At 38.1% G+C, this 16,419-nt stretch overlaps 1 protein-coding gene across 4 annotated transcripts in view; it reads right to left on the bottom strand.

The window, feature by feature from the left end:
* The window catches only part of CORIN (corin, serine peptidase), a 128,789-nt gene that overhangs the window by 87,137 nt on the left and 25,233 nt on the right, over positions 1-16,419 (bottom strand). For all 4 annotated transcript variants that reach the window (XM_053976526.1, XM_053976525.1, XM_053976527.1 and 1 more), the window contains exon 3: positions 15,591-16,043. In XM_053976526.1, the coding sequence (XP_053832501.1) occupies positions 15,591-16,043 (453 nt within the window). The remainder of the gene's footprint in view (positions 1-15,590; positions 16,044-16,419) is intronic.

Genomic DNA, 16,419 nt, shown 5'->3' with positions numbered 1-16,419 from the left:
GAACTGCAGTCTCTGAAGGACCAGTGCTGAAGAAGGCTTATCCTGAGAAACTGCAACCCTTCCAGAGGGCCCACACAGGATCTGTTCTGGAAGGACTGCAGACCATGCGGAGATCCAGCACTGAAGCAGGGAAAATTGTGAAGAGGAAGAAGCAGCAGAGTGGAACTCTCATGGACTGATCACAACCCCATTCCTCATCCTCCTCTGCCACTCACAGTAGGGAGGAGGTAGAGGAGCTGGAAATGAAGGAGTGAAGCTGAGCCTGTGAAAGAAGGGCAGGATGAGGGAAAGTGTTCTAGTTCTTATTTTTTCTCACCATCCAGTTCTGGTTTTAATTGGCAATCTTTAATTTTTCCTGGATCTGTTTTGCACTTGATAGCAATTGGTAAGTGATCTCTTTGCCTTTCACTCAACCTAAGATATTTTTCATCTTGTTTCCTGCCTCCCACTGTCCTGTAGAGAGGATGGAGTGAGAGAGAAAATAAGTGGATATCTGGCAGCCCATAAAGAGAAATCCACCATAGTCTAATAAAAAATGTCCTTTCTTTCCAAATTCAAGTAGCATGAACATATAATTGAGAACACTTTTTGAGACACAATTGAGAACTGAAACAATTCTACAAAGTTAGTTTCAACTCATGTATTGCTGTACTGTCTCTTTAAATACTTAGCTGGCCTAGATCCCACTTTGCCATGTCAGATTTGGATAATTTTTATGTGCTTCTCACTGCATGGAGGTGGCCATAGCAGGGAAGATAAACTCCATGCCAACCAAGCATAACTTAAATAGAGACCTTGGACTCAAGAGTCATGTGGAAAAAATTTAATGATGTGGGGAAAGGAAGCCTGAGAGAAGGGGAAATTATAGGTCACCTTTCTGTATGGAAGGCTAGACAGAAGCAAGGAAAAGACAGGGACACATCACAGATGCAGTAAGAGATTTAGATCATTTGGATAATTCCCACTACAGGATAAAGTTCTCATGAGTCTCGGTGTCAGGCTATATTGACTATATAAGAGTATAAATCAGAAGAAAACTTTATATGGACAGAAAACCAAAATTAAGCTGTGGAAGGAAATAGCTTAAAAAAAATCTAGACTTCAATTTTTTTCAAACCTGATCAACATCTCTGTATCATTTGTACTATTTCCTCCAGTCTAAAACTCTCAATCCCTCTAAAAAGCACTCCGTTGGTTAATCTGCAGCTGTTGGTGTCAGGACATATTCTGAGTCACGGTTAAAAGTCAAAAAGGAAACATCACAGAGAGTTTGGCCATACTACTCAAAATATACCAGTCAATATAAGTCACAATTTTCTTCATACTTTCAGTTTGGATCCAGTTCACTTGGCTTTGTTTTTAAATCAGACGGTTAAAGATCTTATTTAAAAAAAAAAAAAATCTTTTTCTGCTTTCCTTTAGTATTTTCCCTTCAAGATTCCTAAAATTCCTTATCTTTTAGACATATGTCCTGAATTTGCTATTGTAAATAGTGAGACAATGAAAGCATTGCATTTCTTTGACAATTTCAACTCTTCAGTGCCTGAATGACTCTTCCCATCTATTGGAGACCCCTGCTGTCTCCTCCCCAGAGTCTCTCTTATTCTGGACACAATGGAAATTACTGTTTATAAGACATAACCTCCCATGTCATTATATTTCCTTTTGTATTCCACCTTTACCTTCTTTTCACTTTCTGTACTGCAATATCAGCTCCATCCTATAATTTCTACAACCTGGTATTTTAATGAAGCTCTTATTTTCAGATAGACCTTTTATATCCCTGTTTTGTATACTTTCTCTTCTACCCAAGATCTCAAACATGATCTAACAATTATGACTTATAATGAGTGGGTATTACCTTTCAACCATGAGTGCAATTTACTCTTCCACACATCCCACCTTGCTTGTGATTCTTCATTATTTTCTGCTACTTGGATTTCATCCAACTTTTCTGTACTTAATGGCTTATGGTTTAGGTAAGATTTTTGAAAATTATTTACATAAGAATTTTAAAAATACCTACAAGGGTATAAGCTATTCAGATACATATAATTTCAGCCTATTTTAAAATCTATAGTGACTGGGGTGCTTTTTTTAGACTAATAGCTTAGTTCTAAAGAATCATTACACTTTTACGTCACTTCAGTTCCATTTTTTCCCTCATGGAATGCTGAAACACTTAGAACACAAATACTGCAAATGCATCTTTATCTAAGTAACAAATAAAACACTGGTTTTAATCAGACTACCTTGTCACCCTACTAAAATTCAGTCTATCTAAAGGAATCACACGTGTTTTACATGCAGTTAAAATTACAGATGTTAATGAAAGCATTACAAAGACAAAGACTGTTCTTAACTTTATTTTCCTACATATTTTGGATCACTAACTGAATATTTGAGACTGTCATACCAAGGTTTAACATCTTTCCTGGTATATCCAAAATGAGCCATCCAGTTCTAAAAGGCATCTATCTCATTAGAAGTGCACTATTTTAGTAAGCATTACTTGGATGCCTCGAATCAGAGGTGAGAAGTTTGTGAAAAGTTGCAGAACCTCTCCATCAAATCATGGGTAATTAAGGGAATTCTTAAGTTTAGCATTGTTCTCAAGATCCTGATAGAAGAAACTACTTAAAACTCTTTATATCCTTGCATGTAGGGATAAAAGTTAGCCATAGACTACATGTACAATTTTTTCATCATTTCGGAGGACCAGCAGACCCTATTCAAATCAACAGGGGAGGTACATGCCAAATGACTTTTTAAAAGCTATAACTTCAGCTTAATTTCAATTTCAGTCTTGAGCTAGACAACCTCTCTATTGAGAGTATCTTTTAAGCATGTGCTGAAGTGCTGTCTGAATAGGAATAAAGTTAGCATATGTTCAAGTGTTGCTCTAAATAGTTGCCTTCCCTTTTTAAAGATGTCACTCTCTTGACATCTGTAGCTCTTTGAGATTTAATGTCAACCAAGACATATTGTCACCATAACACTGGAAAAATAAAAAATTTGCTACAGAGACATCTGTAAATGAAGAAAGTTCCAAATTCTTCATGACAAGGAAAGTAGAGTGAAAGAAATTGAACACAATGAATGAAGAAGAGCTAAATGTCTACTCATCTGTGGTTCCTGCTAGGATTCTCTTCAATTGTACATATTCCTTCTGTATTTATTCAGGTACATTTGCCCAAAATCAAAAGAGTATTTTAAACTTCCACTCAAACTGATTCTTAAAAAGGAACATCATGTACAAAATACAAGTCAACTGCCTCTGATTAGCTCAAAACTTCTTCTAGAGTAATAGACACAATTCACTTCTGCAACTCTATTAAATAAGTATTGAATGATACCTGCATAGGAGTAATTTCAATAATGATAACATGAATAAAAAAGAAGTTTTAGCCATTAAGAAGATTAAAAAAATACAAATCACATGGTTCAAAAGCATTTATTTCTTAAGGTTTCTTTACTGATATACATCAGGCAACATGTTTCATTGTCTTAAACTAAAGCACAGGTCCTCTTACAGAACTAAATAATTCCTTTATTATATATTCACCTTCTAAAAAAATAGCATAATAATCTGTAGTTTCAAGATTAAAATTAATCTCTAATTTTTAGAGATGGGAGACTTACTGAAAAGTAAATTATTCTACAGCTATCTTTCTCTAAACTAATGCCAACTACTACCACACAGTTATTTGCCAAAAGAGATCAAGAGACTAGTGTTTGTTTTGTTGCTGTCTTCCATTTATATCCGCTGTTAAAAAAAAATCCACTAAAACAGTAAGGGGATGCTTTATCACTATCAAAATTTGAAACATCCACATAGAATAACAAACCCACTGGTGACAGAACCACCACTTCCATGACACTTCTTGCTTCCTTTGCAACTGACAAACTACTTAGTTGTACCACGGAAATAGAGAGCTCACACCTAAAAGCACCCATTAAAGCACTGACAAAGTGAAGGGAAAGACAAATTAATTCCATACTCTGGTGTAAAAACACAATATTACAAACAACTGTCAACAGCAAGGTCCCCATTTCTAATAGCCTCTCCTACAAGAACGAAATATCACTGAGGGGTTGACCAGTATTTCTCATTCAAGAGGGCTACCACAGCCAATAAACCTTTGGTAAATACTGTGTCTGTAGATAATACAAAAGCAGAAGTGTGTCCAAACAGCAATACCACCATTACCAAAACATAAAAATTATGAAGGATGGGAAACAATGTGAAAAGAAGCCCCTATTCTAGCTGTGAAAAATAAGCATTTCTCATTTGCTAGAACAGAGATCCTCTACCGTATACTACAAAATGGAAAAATGGATTAAGAAGCACTCATGTAAAAGCACTAATAGCTTTTATTTTAGTTGCTAGCAGGCATAAGTGATCCTGTTGACTTTGGGAAATTATCAGAAGCATTGTGTATGTATGTCTTCATTACACATGAAATCTGTACTGTCTTGATCCCTAAAGAAAGGCTTAAGTGGAGTGCATTTATACAGCTTTATTACAGCACAGAGACATAATCTGAATACAAGCAGTAGTAAGTTTGTTACATTTGCATGTGGGTAGACATTTGACATACTGGTGTCTCCTGAGGGCTCAGTAACAGTGATGGTAGCCTAAAGATAAAAACAAGGTATTTCCCAAGTAAGTCTCCAACAGAAGGTCATGACTTTTCTTAAGCCAACTGACACAACCAGAAAAACATTTCAGAAGATAATTGAATGCAATGATGATGCAATGGTGCCACACTTCCTTTCAACCATGTGTGCTTGCCATTTCCTTTGAAACAACTTTTGTGCCAAACCACCCAAGAGCTAACTTAGCCTCTGTTAGGGCTGAGTCAGCTCACTGAGCAAACAAATGCCATAAAAAGCACACAGCACTGTATGGTTCAGAGCAAAGGGAATGGGGACACGTCATTATCACCAACCTTTCAATGAAGCCCATCTGATTCATAATAATTTATGTGGGGAAGAGGAAAACAAACTTTAGAACAGCAAATCCGATCCATGGATCTGAAACACAAGACAGGCACCAGGACTAGCTGAGAAAAACTGCTCTGCATTTAATTTCATTCAGCTAATGAATTATACAATTTGAAAGGAATGAGTGATTGTCAACTCCCTCTTGTGCTCCACAGGTACCAAAGGGAGACATGGTAAGGCTACTGACCACCTGCAGTAGAAAGAAAAACAATTCACTACCTCCCAGGTGACAGAGAGGGGATTAGCCATGAGGGAAATACAACTCATATTTTAGATCAGAGGTGAAGTGTTATAATTTTTTTTTAAGGCAATCTGTACCAGCTGCTTTAGAGTGGAACACCACACCCAGTCTGCCCCAGACACTTCTTGCTCAGAGCCAGTCTTAAATTCTAACTCAGCTATTCTCTTGACCAAAGAGTATTGCAAAAGGCTGGACACTTCATCAAGTCACTTCATTTTTTGGAGCACCACTTCTCTCAGCAAGTGGCTTCCAGATGCTGCTCTTCTTGGCTGAAGCACATACTTTTTTAATCCCCTGGGCAGGCACAGCTGAGAGCAGGTAAGCTCAAGAGCCAAAGCTAAGGCTGAATATTTACCCCCCCGCAAGCAGGCCTGTGTTCCAGATCTGGTATTTTGATTAGTCATTTCCTAATTACAGAATTCTTTAGTGAAATTGAAGACACATTTCTAACAGCCTACCATTAAACAAAAGGCACATATTGAAATTAATTTTACAATTAGATCTATCATTAGAGGCTACTTTCCATGGTTCATTAAGTTGGACAGGATTTTGCTATTCTTCTGAAACATGTGCATGACTTTACCACTTTACCCCTCTTTATACGCCTTTCTTTAAAAAAAGGCGGATAAAAAATGGTAGCTTCCACTGGAACCAGGCAGGCATCCAGATGGGGTTTTTTTGGGTTTTTTTGTGGGTTTTTCTAACAGACATGTTTTCAGTAAGTGAATAATGCTAGCTTGATTAACAACATTTAGTTATGTACCAATACTGTTATGTTCAAAACAAAACAAGAAAAAAACACAGTGTTTTGTAAAAGACTTAAAATAGTTTAGGTTATGAATAGGTCAGCATAGAAATAGGCTGTGCCTGAGCTGTCCAGTTCTCTCTGGTTAATTACCTTTCTATGATAGCCACTCTTCTGATCTATTTAGTAAGAAATTAGGCTCCTTTTTTCCAAGTACATCTCACAGTGATAACTATACCCACCTCAGTTTCAGATAAAACTAACACAGCAAACCCCTCCCTGTAAAATCTGTCTAGAACCTAAGAGTGCAACATAGCACCTCACTAAAACACTTGGTGTATTTGCAAAACACTGCAAATACACACAAAATATGCTTTGTAACGTGCAGTTTCCCATGTGGAAATTCACAGGGGAAGTTTAAGATCTGGATGCTGATCTCCAAAGCCCCAGTTAACTAAGGATGATCAGTCTGATTAATTGTTTTCCCTATGGGAAATTCCCACAACTATATTTTTCAGAGGTATGTATGTGCTTGTTTGGTTATAGCACAGTTATTGTCTCTAAAATGTTAGCCAGAAATACTGCAGCCTAGATCTTCTGAATTTGATAGCCCATTTAGCAAAATATGTGTTGCAGGACATGAGATACAACATCCTTGGCCATTTCTTTATCCGACTGCTACTGACTCTCCTGTTTATAGCACTGGAAGTTTCTTTTAAGCATTGCATTTTTAAAACATTCGGCGAAGGCCTAATTATTTTTCTACCACAAGAGTCTGAATGCTTCTGTTCACAGTCAAGCCTAGCTGGCTACATTAATACAGTTATTCTTTAATGTTCCAGTTACACTATGTTTTTGTTGTGTGAACAAAAAGAATTCTGACAAACTTTCTCAGCCTGAGCAATCAGAGGTCAAAAACAACCCTATTTTTCAGTGGGTAAAAGGAAAATGTTTAAAAGCTTAACATGATTAAGTTTCTTACTGTATGTTTCTAGCTGTATGTCAGTTCAGATTGTATTTAAATCTTAGGAACATGATGCCTGCAAGTTGCCTGTGCAAACGGAAATTTTAAAATCCTTGTACTTCAACCGCTTTTCACAGGATGGAAAGTCCATTTAGCTCTTTCAAATAAATCTACTAATAAATATCAATAGCTTCCTTCAATGCTCTCTTTTATAGCTCATTGTTTAATTGTTTATGTCAGTTGGAGAGAAATGACATTTCCCCATGAAAATTAGGATTACCCTAAATACCATTAAACCAGCTATAATGTTAAACTTTTTCAACCGTGCAAAATGTTCATGTTCTACTTCCAAATTTTTTATACCCTAGAATCACAGAACTATTGGTAGAAAGAGTCCTTTGGAGGTCTCCACCTAACTTGCTGCTCCAAGTGAGATTGCTGCCAGCATGCTGTCATCCATGACTTTGAGGCTTGGAAATACCCAAGGAAAAGGGTCCCAACAGCCATTGCAGACATTGGGTTCTGCACTACCCATCCAGTGAAAAAGATTTTCCTGATTTCTGCTATGAAGTTCTGCTATTTTATTTCACTGGAGAGTACAATTTTTTTAATTAGCAGTCATAATAAAGGTGAGAAATACAGATTTTGTGTACGGATTAACACCTAAATTAATCTTTAGCTGTATTTGGCTGTTTGTCACTTTCTCAAATTCCCATCCCTATAATGATTTCAAACCATGGTACTCATTATGTTGTTCTTGAATTTCACATGATTGTGAAAGATGACAGTGACTGTAAATCACTTAGTTGCATCAATACTCTGACCTTCCAATATTACGACAAGGGTTTAGAACTTACCATTTTATATTAATGACGACTCTGTACCCACACCTGGCTGCACTCTATGTGTTATAATCCATAACAGACCATGCAGAAGCATAAAACAGATAAACTTTAATCAATCATAAAATCACACACTGCTACCAGATGTAAGGTGTACATTTGGAAACACAGTTATCAGTCACAATACAGAACAGAAAAAGATATATTAACATCATGTTTTTGTTGAAATAGCCAGACAAATACTTTTTTTTTAAATAGTTTCAGGCAACCTGATGGGTCTGAAGCAAAAGCCAGTGCCTGCAACCCTCAAACAATTATCTTCAGATATGCCTTGCTTCACTGTTACCATCCTTGAAAGTTTCACTAAGCACTTGATGTCTTGCTTAGCCTCTTGGTCAATTCATAATTCAATTTCACAACAAACATCTGTTTAAAACACAAGCAACAAAGTATAAAAACTCATGATGAATGTAAAATAGACTAAAGCTGAAAGTCTTCCATTTCAAGTTTTAAAGGAACACACATCCACAACTCCAGAAGCACACATCATTTAAACTAGAACAAAGCTGATTTTATTTCCAAAGTTGAGTAGAAGTGGAAATCTCTCACTCTAAAGGAAACCACACCACTGAAAGGCCAAAGAGTAAAGACACATGGAACTTCAAGGAGGGTGTGTTAGTTATTCACAGTACTTACTGCAAAATTAATCCTATCAAATACCTGTAGTCCATTAGATAGATAACATTGTTTCATCAGACTGAATTTGAAGAGATTAACTACAAACAGAAGAACTGCAATAATGAACCACAAATTTACTAAAGAGAATTGAAATCACAAGCTTAGCTAGAGGTAATTGTATGAAAATGTTAACAACATCATTACAATTTTCATACAAGTATCTGAAGTTTTTGGCAAACTTGCAGTTACCTGACAGCAGTAACACACCAGGTGATAAAAGCTAGCAAGCTTTTTTCCCCCTTATAAACACAAATAGTAATGAAAAATTGCTCTATATAGTGAGTAATGGCTTTTAAGGATCTTTTGGATTTCAGCTAATACATTTTACATGTCAGAAACTTCATGGTTTCCTTTCCAAGCTATGCCCATGTAGTCATAAGAAACAACACTGGTAAAACTGATGAAAACCAGGTTCTTGATAATGAATATTGTGAAAATCCATGTGTTTCTCTTTGCTTACTAATTTGGCCCTGTGAAATGCAAATTCAATTTTAAATTTTTTCTAGGGAAGAAAAGCAGAATGGCTCCAGTGATTATTCTGACTAGTGAAAAAAATGTAATCTTAAATGAGAACTGTATTGCCAAAATTTTAAGGCAGCTTTTTTCACTGTCTTTAATTTTGACAGAAAACTTACGTATAAGTGAGGTAATGAAACAGACTGTACTGGTGGAAGAGAAAACACTCTCAAACATGGACTCAAGCATCAACAAAATTAATTTTTACCATATTAGTCTATTCATGCTTGCATTTCCATGACAAAGATACATTTGAATGGCTAAATTCCTGGCCTGATATTTAAGACACTGCTCATGTTATTCTGTGCCAATCTGAAAAACCAAAACCATTTTCCATTCAGGAGAAAATAATGTTTTAACACCATCTTGAATTTTTTATTTTTGAGGACAAGAATACCCTAAAAATCTACCATGGGTCCCGTGCTGCTATTACTCCTTACACAAGTGAGTCTACCCCAACTTGTATGAGTAATTAAACACAAATTGAGCTAAAAGACAAAATTATTTATTAGGTCACTGCTGGAAATGCTGGGGATTAGGGAGACTCAAGCTTATGGACTGACTTGGGATGCAGTTACCAGATACCTTAGCTTCAGCAGGAAAAAATGTCTTTAATATGAGCAGCACAAGGCTGAGATAGAGAGAAATGGAATTTGTTGTTTCTGCACCACTCGTGACATATTGTGTCAGCTGTCCCCACAGTGGTTTTCATATTTCTCGTTCCTACCAAACAGAAAGGTGAGCTGGACCCTCTCTGTAGTAGTAGTGGCAGAACACAAAATCCCATGTAGTAGAATTCTAGCAGTGGCAGAGCCCCAAATACGTAATAAGAAATGCTGGGCCGTGACAAAGAGATTTATTTCATGTATAAATTTAATATGGTTAAGTGATAAAAGAATTAGGGTAACATCAAGGCAGTGTGAAGGATTGCGAAGAAACTAAGCCGGTCAGTTTCAAAGATGCACAAGGAAAGTGAAAAGACCCAAGGTTCCTTGGATGCAAGCAAGCAAACATAAACCCTGTGCTTTTTGAAAATCTGAGACAATGACTTGCTTTTACGAGAACACTTTTCCACTTCATTCTTTAAAGCAATCGGGGCTTTTAAAGGGCTCGGGCGTGCTCACCCTCCTCCACATTCGCGCAAGTGACCGTGTTTCGCTCCCCGGCAGCGCCCGCTCCTGCCCCTCCCCGGCTCCGCTTCTGCCCCGCTGCAGCCCCGCTCCGGTCCTACTCCCGCCCCTTTCCAGGCCCCATTCCAGGCCCCACTTCTGCCCCCCTCCTGCCCAGCTCCAGGCCCCGCTCCTGCCCCGCTCCGGCCGCGCGGGAAGCAGGACTCGCGTTCGCGGCGTCCTCTGGCGGCGGCGCGGGGCAGGAGCGTGGCCGGGCCCGCTACAGCTGCCGGGCCGTGCTGAGGGACACGTCCGGCACTCACCGCCCCTCACAGCCCCTCACCGCCCCTCACAGCCCCTCACCGCCCCTCATCGCCCCTCACCGCCCCTGACAGCTCCTCACCGCCCCTCACCGCCCCTCACAGCCCCTCACCGCTCCTCACCGCTCCTCACCGCCCCTCACAGCTCCTCACAGCCCCTCACCGTCCCTCACCGCCCCTCACAGCCCCTCACCGCCCCTCACCGCCCCTCACAGCTCCTCACCGCCCCTCACAGCTCCTCACAGCTCCTCACCGCCCCTCACCGCCCCTCACAGCTCCTCACCGCCCGCGGGGATGCCCCGCACGGGCGGGCATGGCTGAAGATCAAGCTTAGCCATGTTACTTTTCACGTTAGGATCTGGCCACCGGTGTAGTTCTCTGCTGAAACTACTTCTGCGACATGGCAGAGGCGCTACTAGACTGCTAGGGGAGATCTATGGGAGACTTGGCCCAAAAAAAAGGAGATATTAAATATACATATGCTAATACACCAGTGAGTGGAAGAAACAAAATCAGATATTAATACTTCCTGTCCCAGTGTATATTCCATTCATCTACAGCATGTTTTTCTAGGAAGAACGTCGACCATCACTCTCTCTACTTCTTCCTCTCCCCAAATCATCAGCATTACAAAACAGTCTGCTTCATTTGAATCAAGTCTCCCACTTTAGTGCCTCAGTGCAGTCAGCTTTTATTTTAAAGAGAAAAAAGTAGCAATAAATTGTATTAATATTTCCTTGAGAAAACATGTTTTATTCTTTACAATAGTTACTATTTAAAATGTGGTCTTTTTTCTGTTAAGCATTGATTGACAGATGGGCACAATATTACTGCGTATACTTCAAATTCTATGAATAAATACTACTGAACCTATTGATTCACCTAAGACTCCCACCCTGATGGTTTTGCTATCAGAAAACTCTCCAGTGAGCTCCACTCGTGAATTAGGACCATGGTCCATGCCTCCAGAAACCATTTAGATACAAAGTCACACAAACTCAAATCCCTCAATAGGAAAAACATATTCCTTCACTTGCTTCCCAACAGAGAGGTAACACAGGATACTTTTAAATCAGAAGCTGACCTTTGGTAGGGGCCACCATTATATATTCAAGAAAAATTATAGTAATATTGGGCAAATGTAAGAAACAACCACCTAGGACTGTAACAACAACTTTTCTGGCAACATAAAATCTTGAACCTTCACAAGTCAGAAGTTGCCAGTGGACTATTGTTTCTACGAGCCCCACCAGACCAACTCCTCACAGAGTTCTCCAAGCATTTCCATACTTTCTGGTTTTCCCATCATCCTGTGGCAGTAAGGTCCATGAGGTATCCTTTTTTTAGCTTACTGCCTGATAGGCCACAAAAAAAAAAAAAAGGCAACTCCTCATATAATGAAAAACACTGAGTAACACTCAAAATGATCTGACTATCCACCACAACAACTTGCTCATAAGCCAGCTGTTTTCCAGTAGGAAAACAGTGTCTTCCTTCTATTCAGTGCCTCCCCACATCTAAGTCTTTTCATGTCTCTACTGGTCTGGTTGCCTGCTATTTGCCTTTTCCAATTCGACTGCTATCTTTCTGAAGTCACACACTGATGTAGCAGTATTTTCTATTTTGTTCTTTGTAGACTTCATGATGAGGGTTCTCATGGAGACAGAATGCTGACTGCAGCAAACCATCAGGTCCTTATTTTGGTGGCAACCCTAGCTGAAAGTCCAGCATTGTATTTGATAGAGTTCTCATTTTTTCCCACTCTCCAGCATTCTTTTGCATCTATTGGCACAGTCATTTAAACATTTTATCAGTCACTGTCTCCACTATGAAACCTTTATGTGAGTCCCAGCTATTCATTTTAGGGAGCTAAGTCTGTATTAGCAGAAATGTTATTACTTGACTATTTTCTATTTGCCCTGCTAAGAAACACTGTTGGTCTGTAAGATTCCACCAGCATCCTTCTTCACTCTGGAGCCTAGACGTTCATTCTTATTTTTCCTTCTGTCTTTTAACAAATGCATAGTCTGCAAGAAGAGATCTGTAAGACTTCTTGGTGAAGACTCTTGTCAACAGCATTTTGAAAAGCTACGTGTGTTGTATTAACCAGCATTTTCACTGTCTGTTTCAAAGAATTTTCTAATAGATTTGTGAGGCATTGCTTCCCCTTGTAAAACGAAAATAAACTACTTCATCTCTTCTTTATTTTATGATTCATTCCTGTTTACCCACTAATCTGTTCTTTGCTAGAATTTCTGCCAAAGAACTTCCTTCTTCTTCGAGGACTTCTTAAATAATTGATGTCATATGTGCCAAATTTCATTCCCCTCCAGTTAGTAACTCTGCAACGTCTTACTTTTGTTAGTTTAAAGTCTTAACTGAATACCATATGGTCACAATATTTATAATTTCTCTTATTAATGTCTTTTACTGAAGCTGTGGTCCACCAGTAAAGCAAATCCAGCACTAGGGATACTAGCATCAGACCAAAAACTTAACAGCCACATGAATGCCAGTCCAAATGTGTTCACAGAATTTTGGTTGGCTTTGAACTGGCAGTCTCTATGTCATATGATGTATCATTTATCTTTTATTGTACTGCATAAGATCAGCATAAAGTGCAAGTTATACATGCTTACTAAATGAACAGAAACAGATTCACCTCCCCACATTTGAACCAGATGAAACTTGTACTCATGGATGATCTGCTAGTGTGCATCGATGATAGAACATCAGCCTGATACTTCATTTAGAGGTTAATTTCCTTACAAATACGCTTAAAAAATTCAAACCTTCATTTTACATGGGTTCAAAAGTGATTACGTCAATTCACGGGAGGACAAAGGAGCTCTCACCAGGACTCACTGCAGATCATTGGAATCTGCTACCACATAGCATTCAAGTGCCTCAGCAGGCCAGCCCTAGTTTATTCTTCTTCAGGCATCTGCTAATATTCACAGCTGGATTCAGAAACTAAGCAAGAGAGAAGTAATTTGATCTACTACCACCAATCTGATGTGGTCTTTAAGTTTTACTTGTCCCAAAAAAAATATTTTTTACTCCAGAAGAATATTCCAGAGTCACTGCTCCAAAACTCATTTATATCTCATCTCCTAGTTATATCTCACTGTCCTCCACATCAGAATACATAGATCATGTTCTGTGAACATCAGATCATGTTCTGTGTTACCTTAGGATCTCTCCATGAACAAGCTTAGTGGAAAAAAAGAGATCAAAGAGACTAAAGACAAGTATAAGGAGTTAATATGCAAAGGCCAGGACAAGAAAGGAAGTGAGCAGAAGAGTGCTAGGAAGCCCCTGCTTTCTAGTCCTCCATGCCTTGGAGAGCCATGGAAGCACACAGTTATGAGATCAAATTCTTCTGGATACTTAAAAAATATATATATTTTGTTTTGGGTTTTTTTTTTTTTTTTTAATCTACACACAGAATTAAGACAATGTCCCCCTGAATCCAGCTAACCAAAACACTTGAAAGTGGAATCAAAGACTGCGAGGTTATTGATTAGTAACATTCTGTCTCTGGGTTTTTGTTTTGGGCAAAGTATCTCAGTTTGGGATGGATTTTTTTTTTTATTGTTGTTGTGGGTTTTTTTTAAGAAATCTGTGGTATTTCAAATTTGTCTTTGAAAACCTTCTGTCCTTTTCTCTTTACACAGAAAATACTATGCCACAATAGAATTCCAAGTAGTCACGCCTACCGAATATACATGCAGTCATACTGCTGTTGGAATGAGCTGCACTTACCAGAATAGAACATACACTTGGAAAATGCTAAAAGTGCCTCTCTGTATAATACCAAAAAGCTTAGAAATGCAGACCTAAGGCTGTCCTGAGTCACTTTAGTGCTGTCCCTGCATTAACACTGTAGTAGGGGAAAATATCATGTGCCATACACACACACATGTGCGTATTACATATGCATGTTATATGCATCTCAAAGGAGTTCCTTTCAACAAGATGAGAAAAGGCAAAAGGGCTTTACACTGTTTCATCTATATTTCCTGGAATTTCAGGTATCTCAAATATGATTATGAAAATATTTGTAGTGTAACACATTATGCTTTCTTGCTGTTCCTTGACACAGTGCTAATTTGCTAAGTTGCCAAAAGAAGTAAACAAATGAACCACTAATAGGATTTAAGTGTCCATTTATATACATTTATTCTGAGTTTGGGGTGCAGGGGGACAAAGAGAGAGAAATCTACATAAGAAATACCATTTAGCAAAGAGAACCTGCAAAAAGCCTGCACAATTCAAATGGCTTATGACATCACTATTGTCTAAGGGAGACAAGCAAATACTGATAAATCAGTGATTTACATTACATTTTTTCTATGACCTTATGAGTAAGTTTTGCTCTGTGCTCTGGTGGGATTAAGAAAAAATGAATGATAAGCAGCTCCAGAGAAATTATTCATTTCAATATGGTACGCTTGTGTTTCAGCAATTAGCAAAGCAGTATCAGGGAATCCTTCATTACCACTACCATGATGAATCAATAACATTTAGTTTTGTTATAATAAAAATGTAATAACATTAACACGGCATTAATAAAATGCACCTACCTTCATAGGTGCATAAAAGAAAAAAAAAGAGTCCTGGTCCCAATTAATTGTTGTTACTCCCTCTCAAAAATGCCAACGGAACTTCATTGCTACACAGAAAAACTGTGTCAAATTAGAGAATTTATCCATTAAGACAGAAAAAGTTCTAACTGCAATTACATGCCAGGAATGTACTTGCCACTTACATAGTTTTATAGTTTTAAAGAAACACAGAATATACAATCTACAGAATTAGTAAGTGCAGTAACTCATTTCTAGCCTTGACAAGCCTGATTATCACCAATTGAAGAATGTATTTTAAGTTTTCATACTGAGAGAATTTACTGCATCTTCCTTAACAGGTTAAACAAATGTTCTGATAAGAAACCAGCTGATTGCAACATGGAATGTACACAACAAAATAAATTACCGAAAGGGACACAAATTCCTTAGACCTCACAGAAACACACAGGGGAGCATGTCAATAGTATGCTCTGTAGTTTTTGGGTCAGACCTATGGGGCCAAATAAAATATAAACTTACTTTTTTTCTGATCCATTTTTTGTGACACAGATGGACGGGTAGGACTTAATATTGGCAGAGTGGTCATCCTCTCTGTGTTGTTAAAAGAAGCATCTGTAGACCACAACGTCATCTTCTCTGTAGTGGCAAACAGCCGGGTGTTGTCTTCAGAGCCCTCTGCCACAGCAGCTTCAGAGGCAGGCTGATGACTGAGCACTGTGGCTTGAGTTGGGGGACCAAAGGAATTTTCCTGGAAAGACTCTCTAAATCTATTTGAGTTCTTGTTCATTTGGTCAATATGCGATAAAGGCGTGGTGGTCCAAGAAGAGGGCTGTGTGCTGAGATCCACTGTGGGATCAGTCTCAGAACTATTTTCAACCATATTTGGCAAAAGATCAGGAGATGTTTCAAAGTCACCATTAACTGCGAGGCCCTCACTTCCATTTGAATAAAAGCATGTTTTTTCTAATACTCCTGCAATAAAGGAAAAAAACCACCAAAATTACCATCACCTGGAAGAATGTTACCAATTTGTTTTGGAAAGTTAATACTAAATAAAATTATATAAATAAATTACTTCAATATAAAAATTTAAATTAAAGACAAATATAAGAATTCTATCTAGCAACAAAATAACAGGAGCACATAAAACATGGTTGTTGTAGGATAAAGAGAGAAACAAATGCTTCCATGAACTTAAAATATTTTAATCATATTTATAGTATGTCACCGAATACCTACATGTTTATAACTACAGAGTGCAATTTCAAGGATCTTCAACATGCATTCATTCTATCATTACGTTAATAAGATGGACAATGCTATCTTTTTATCCTTTTAAATTGCATCA

Source organism: Vidua macroura, chromosome 4, assembly GCF_024509145.1.
Source record: "Vidua macroura isolate BioBank_ID:100142 chromosome 4, ASM2450914v1, whole genome shotgun sequence".
NCBI classification, from domain to species: Eukaryota; Metazoa; Chordata; class Aves; order Passeriformes; family Viduidae; genus Vidua; species Vidua macroura.
Note: the sequence above shows the minus strand (reverse complement) of the source record. Positions and strands in the feature narration are given on the sequence as shown.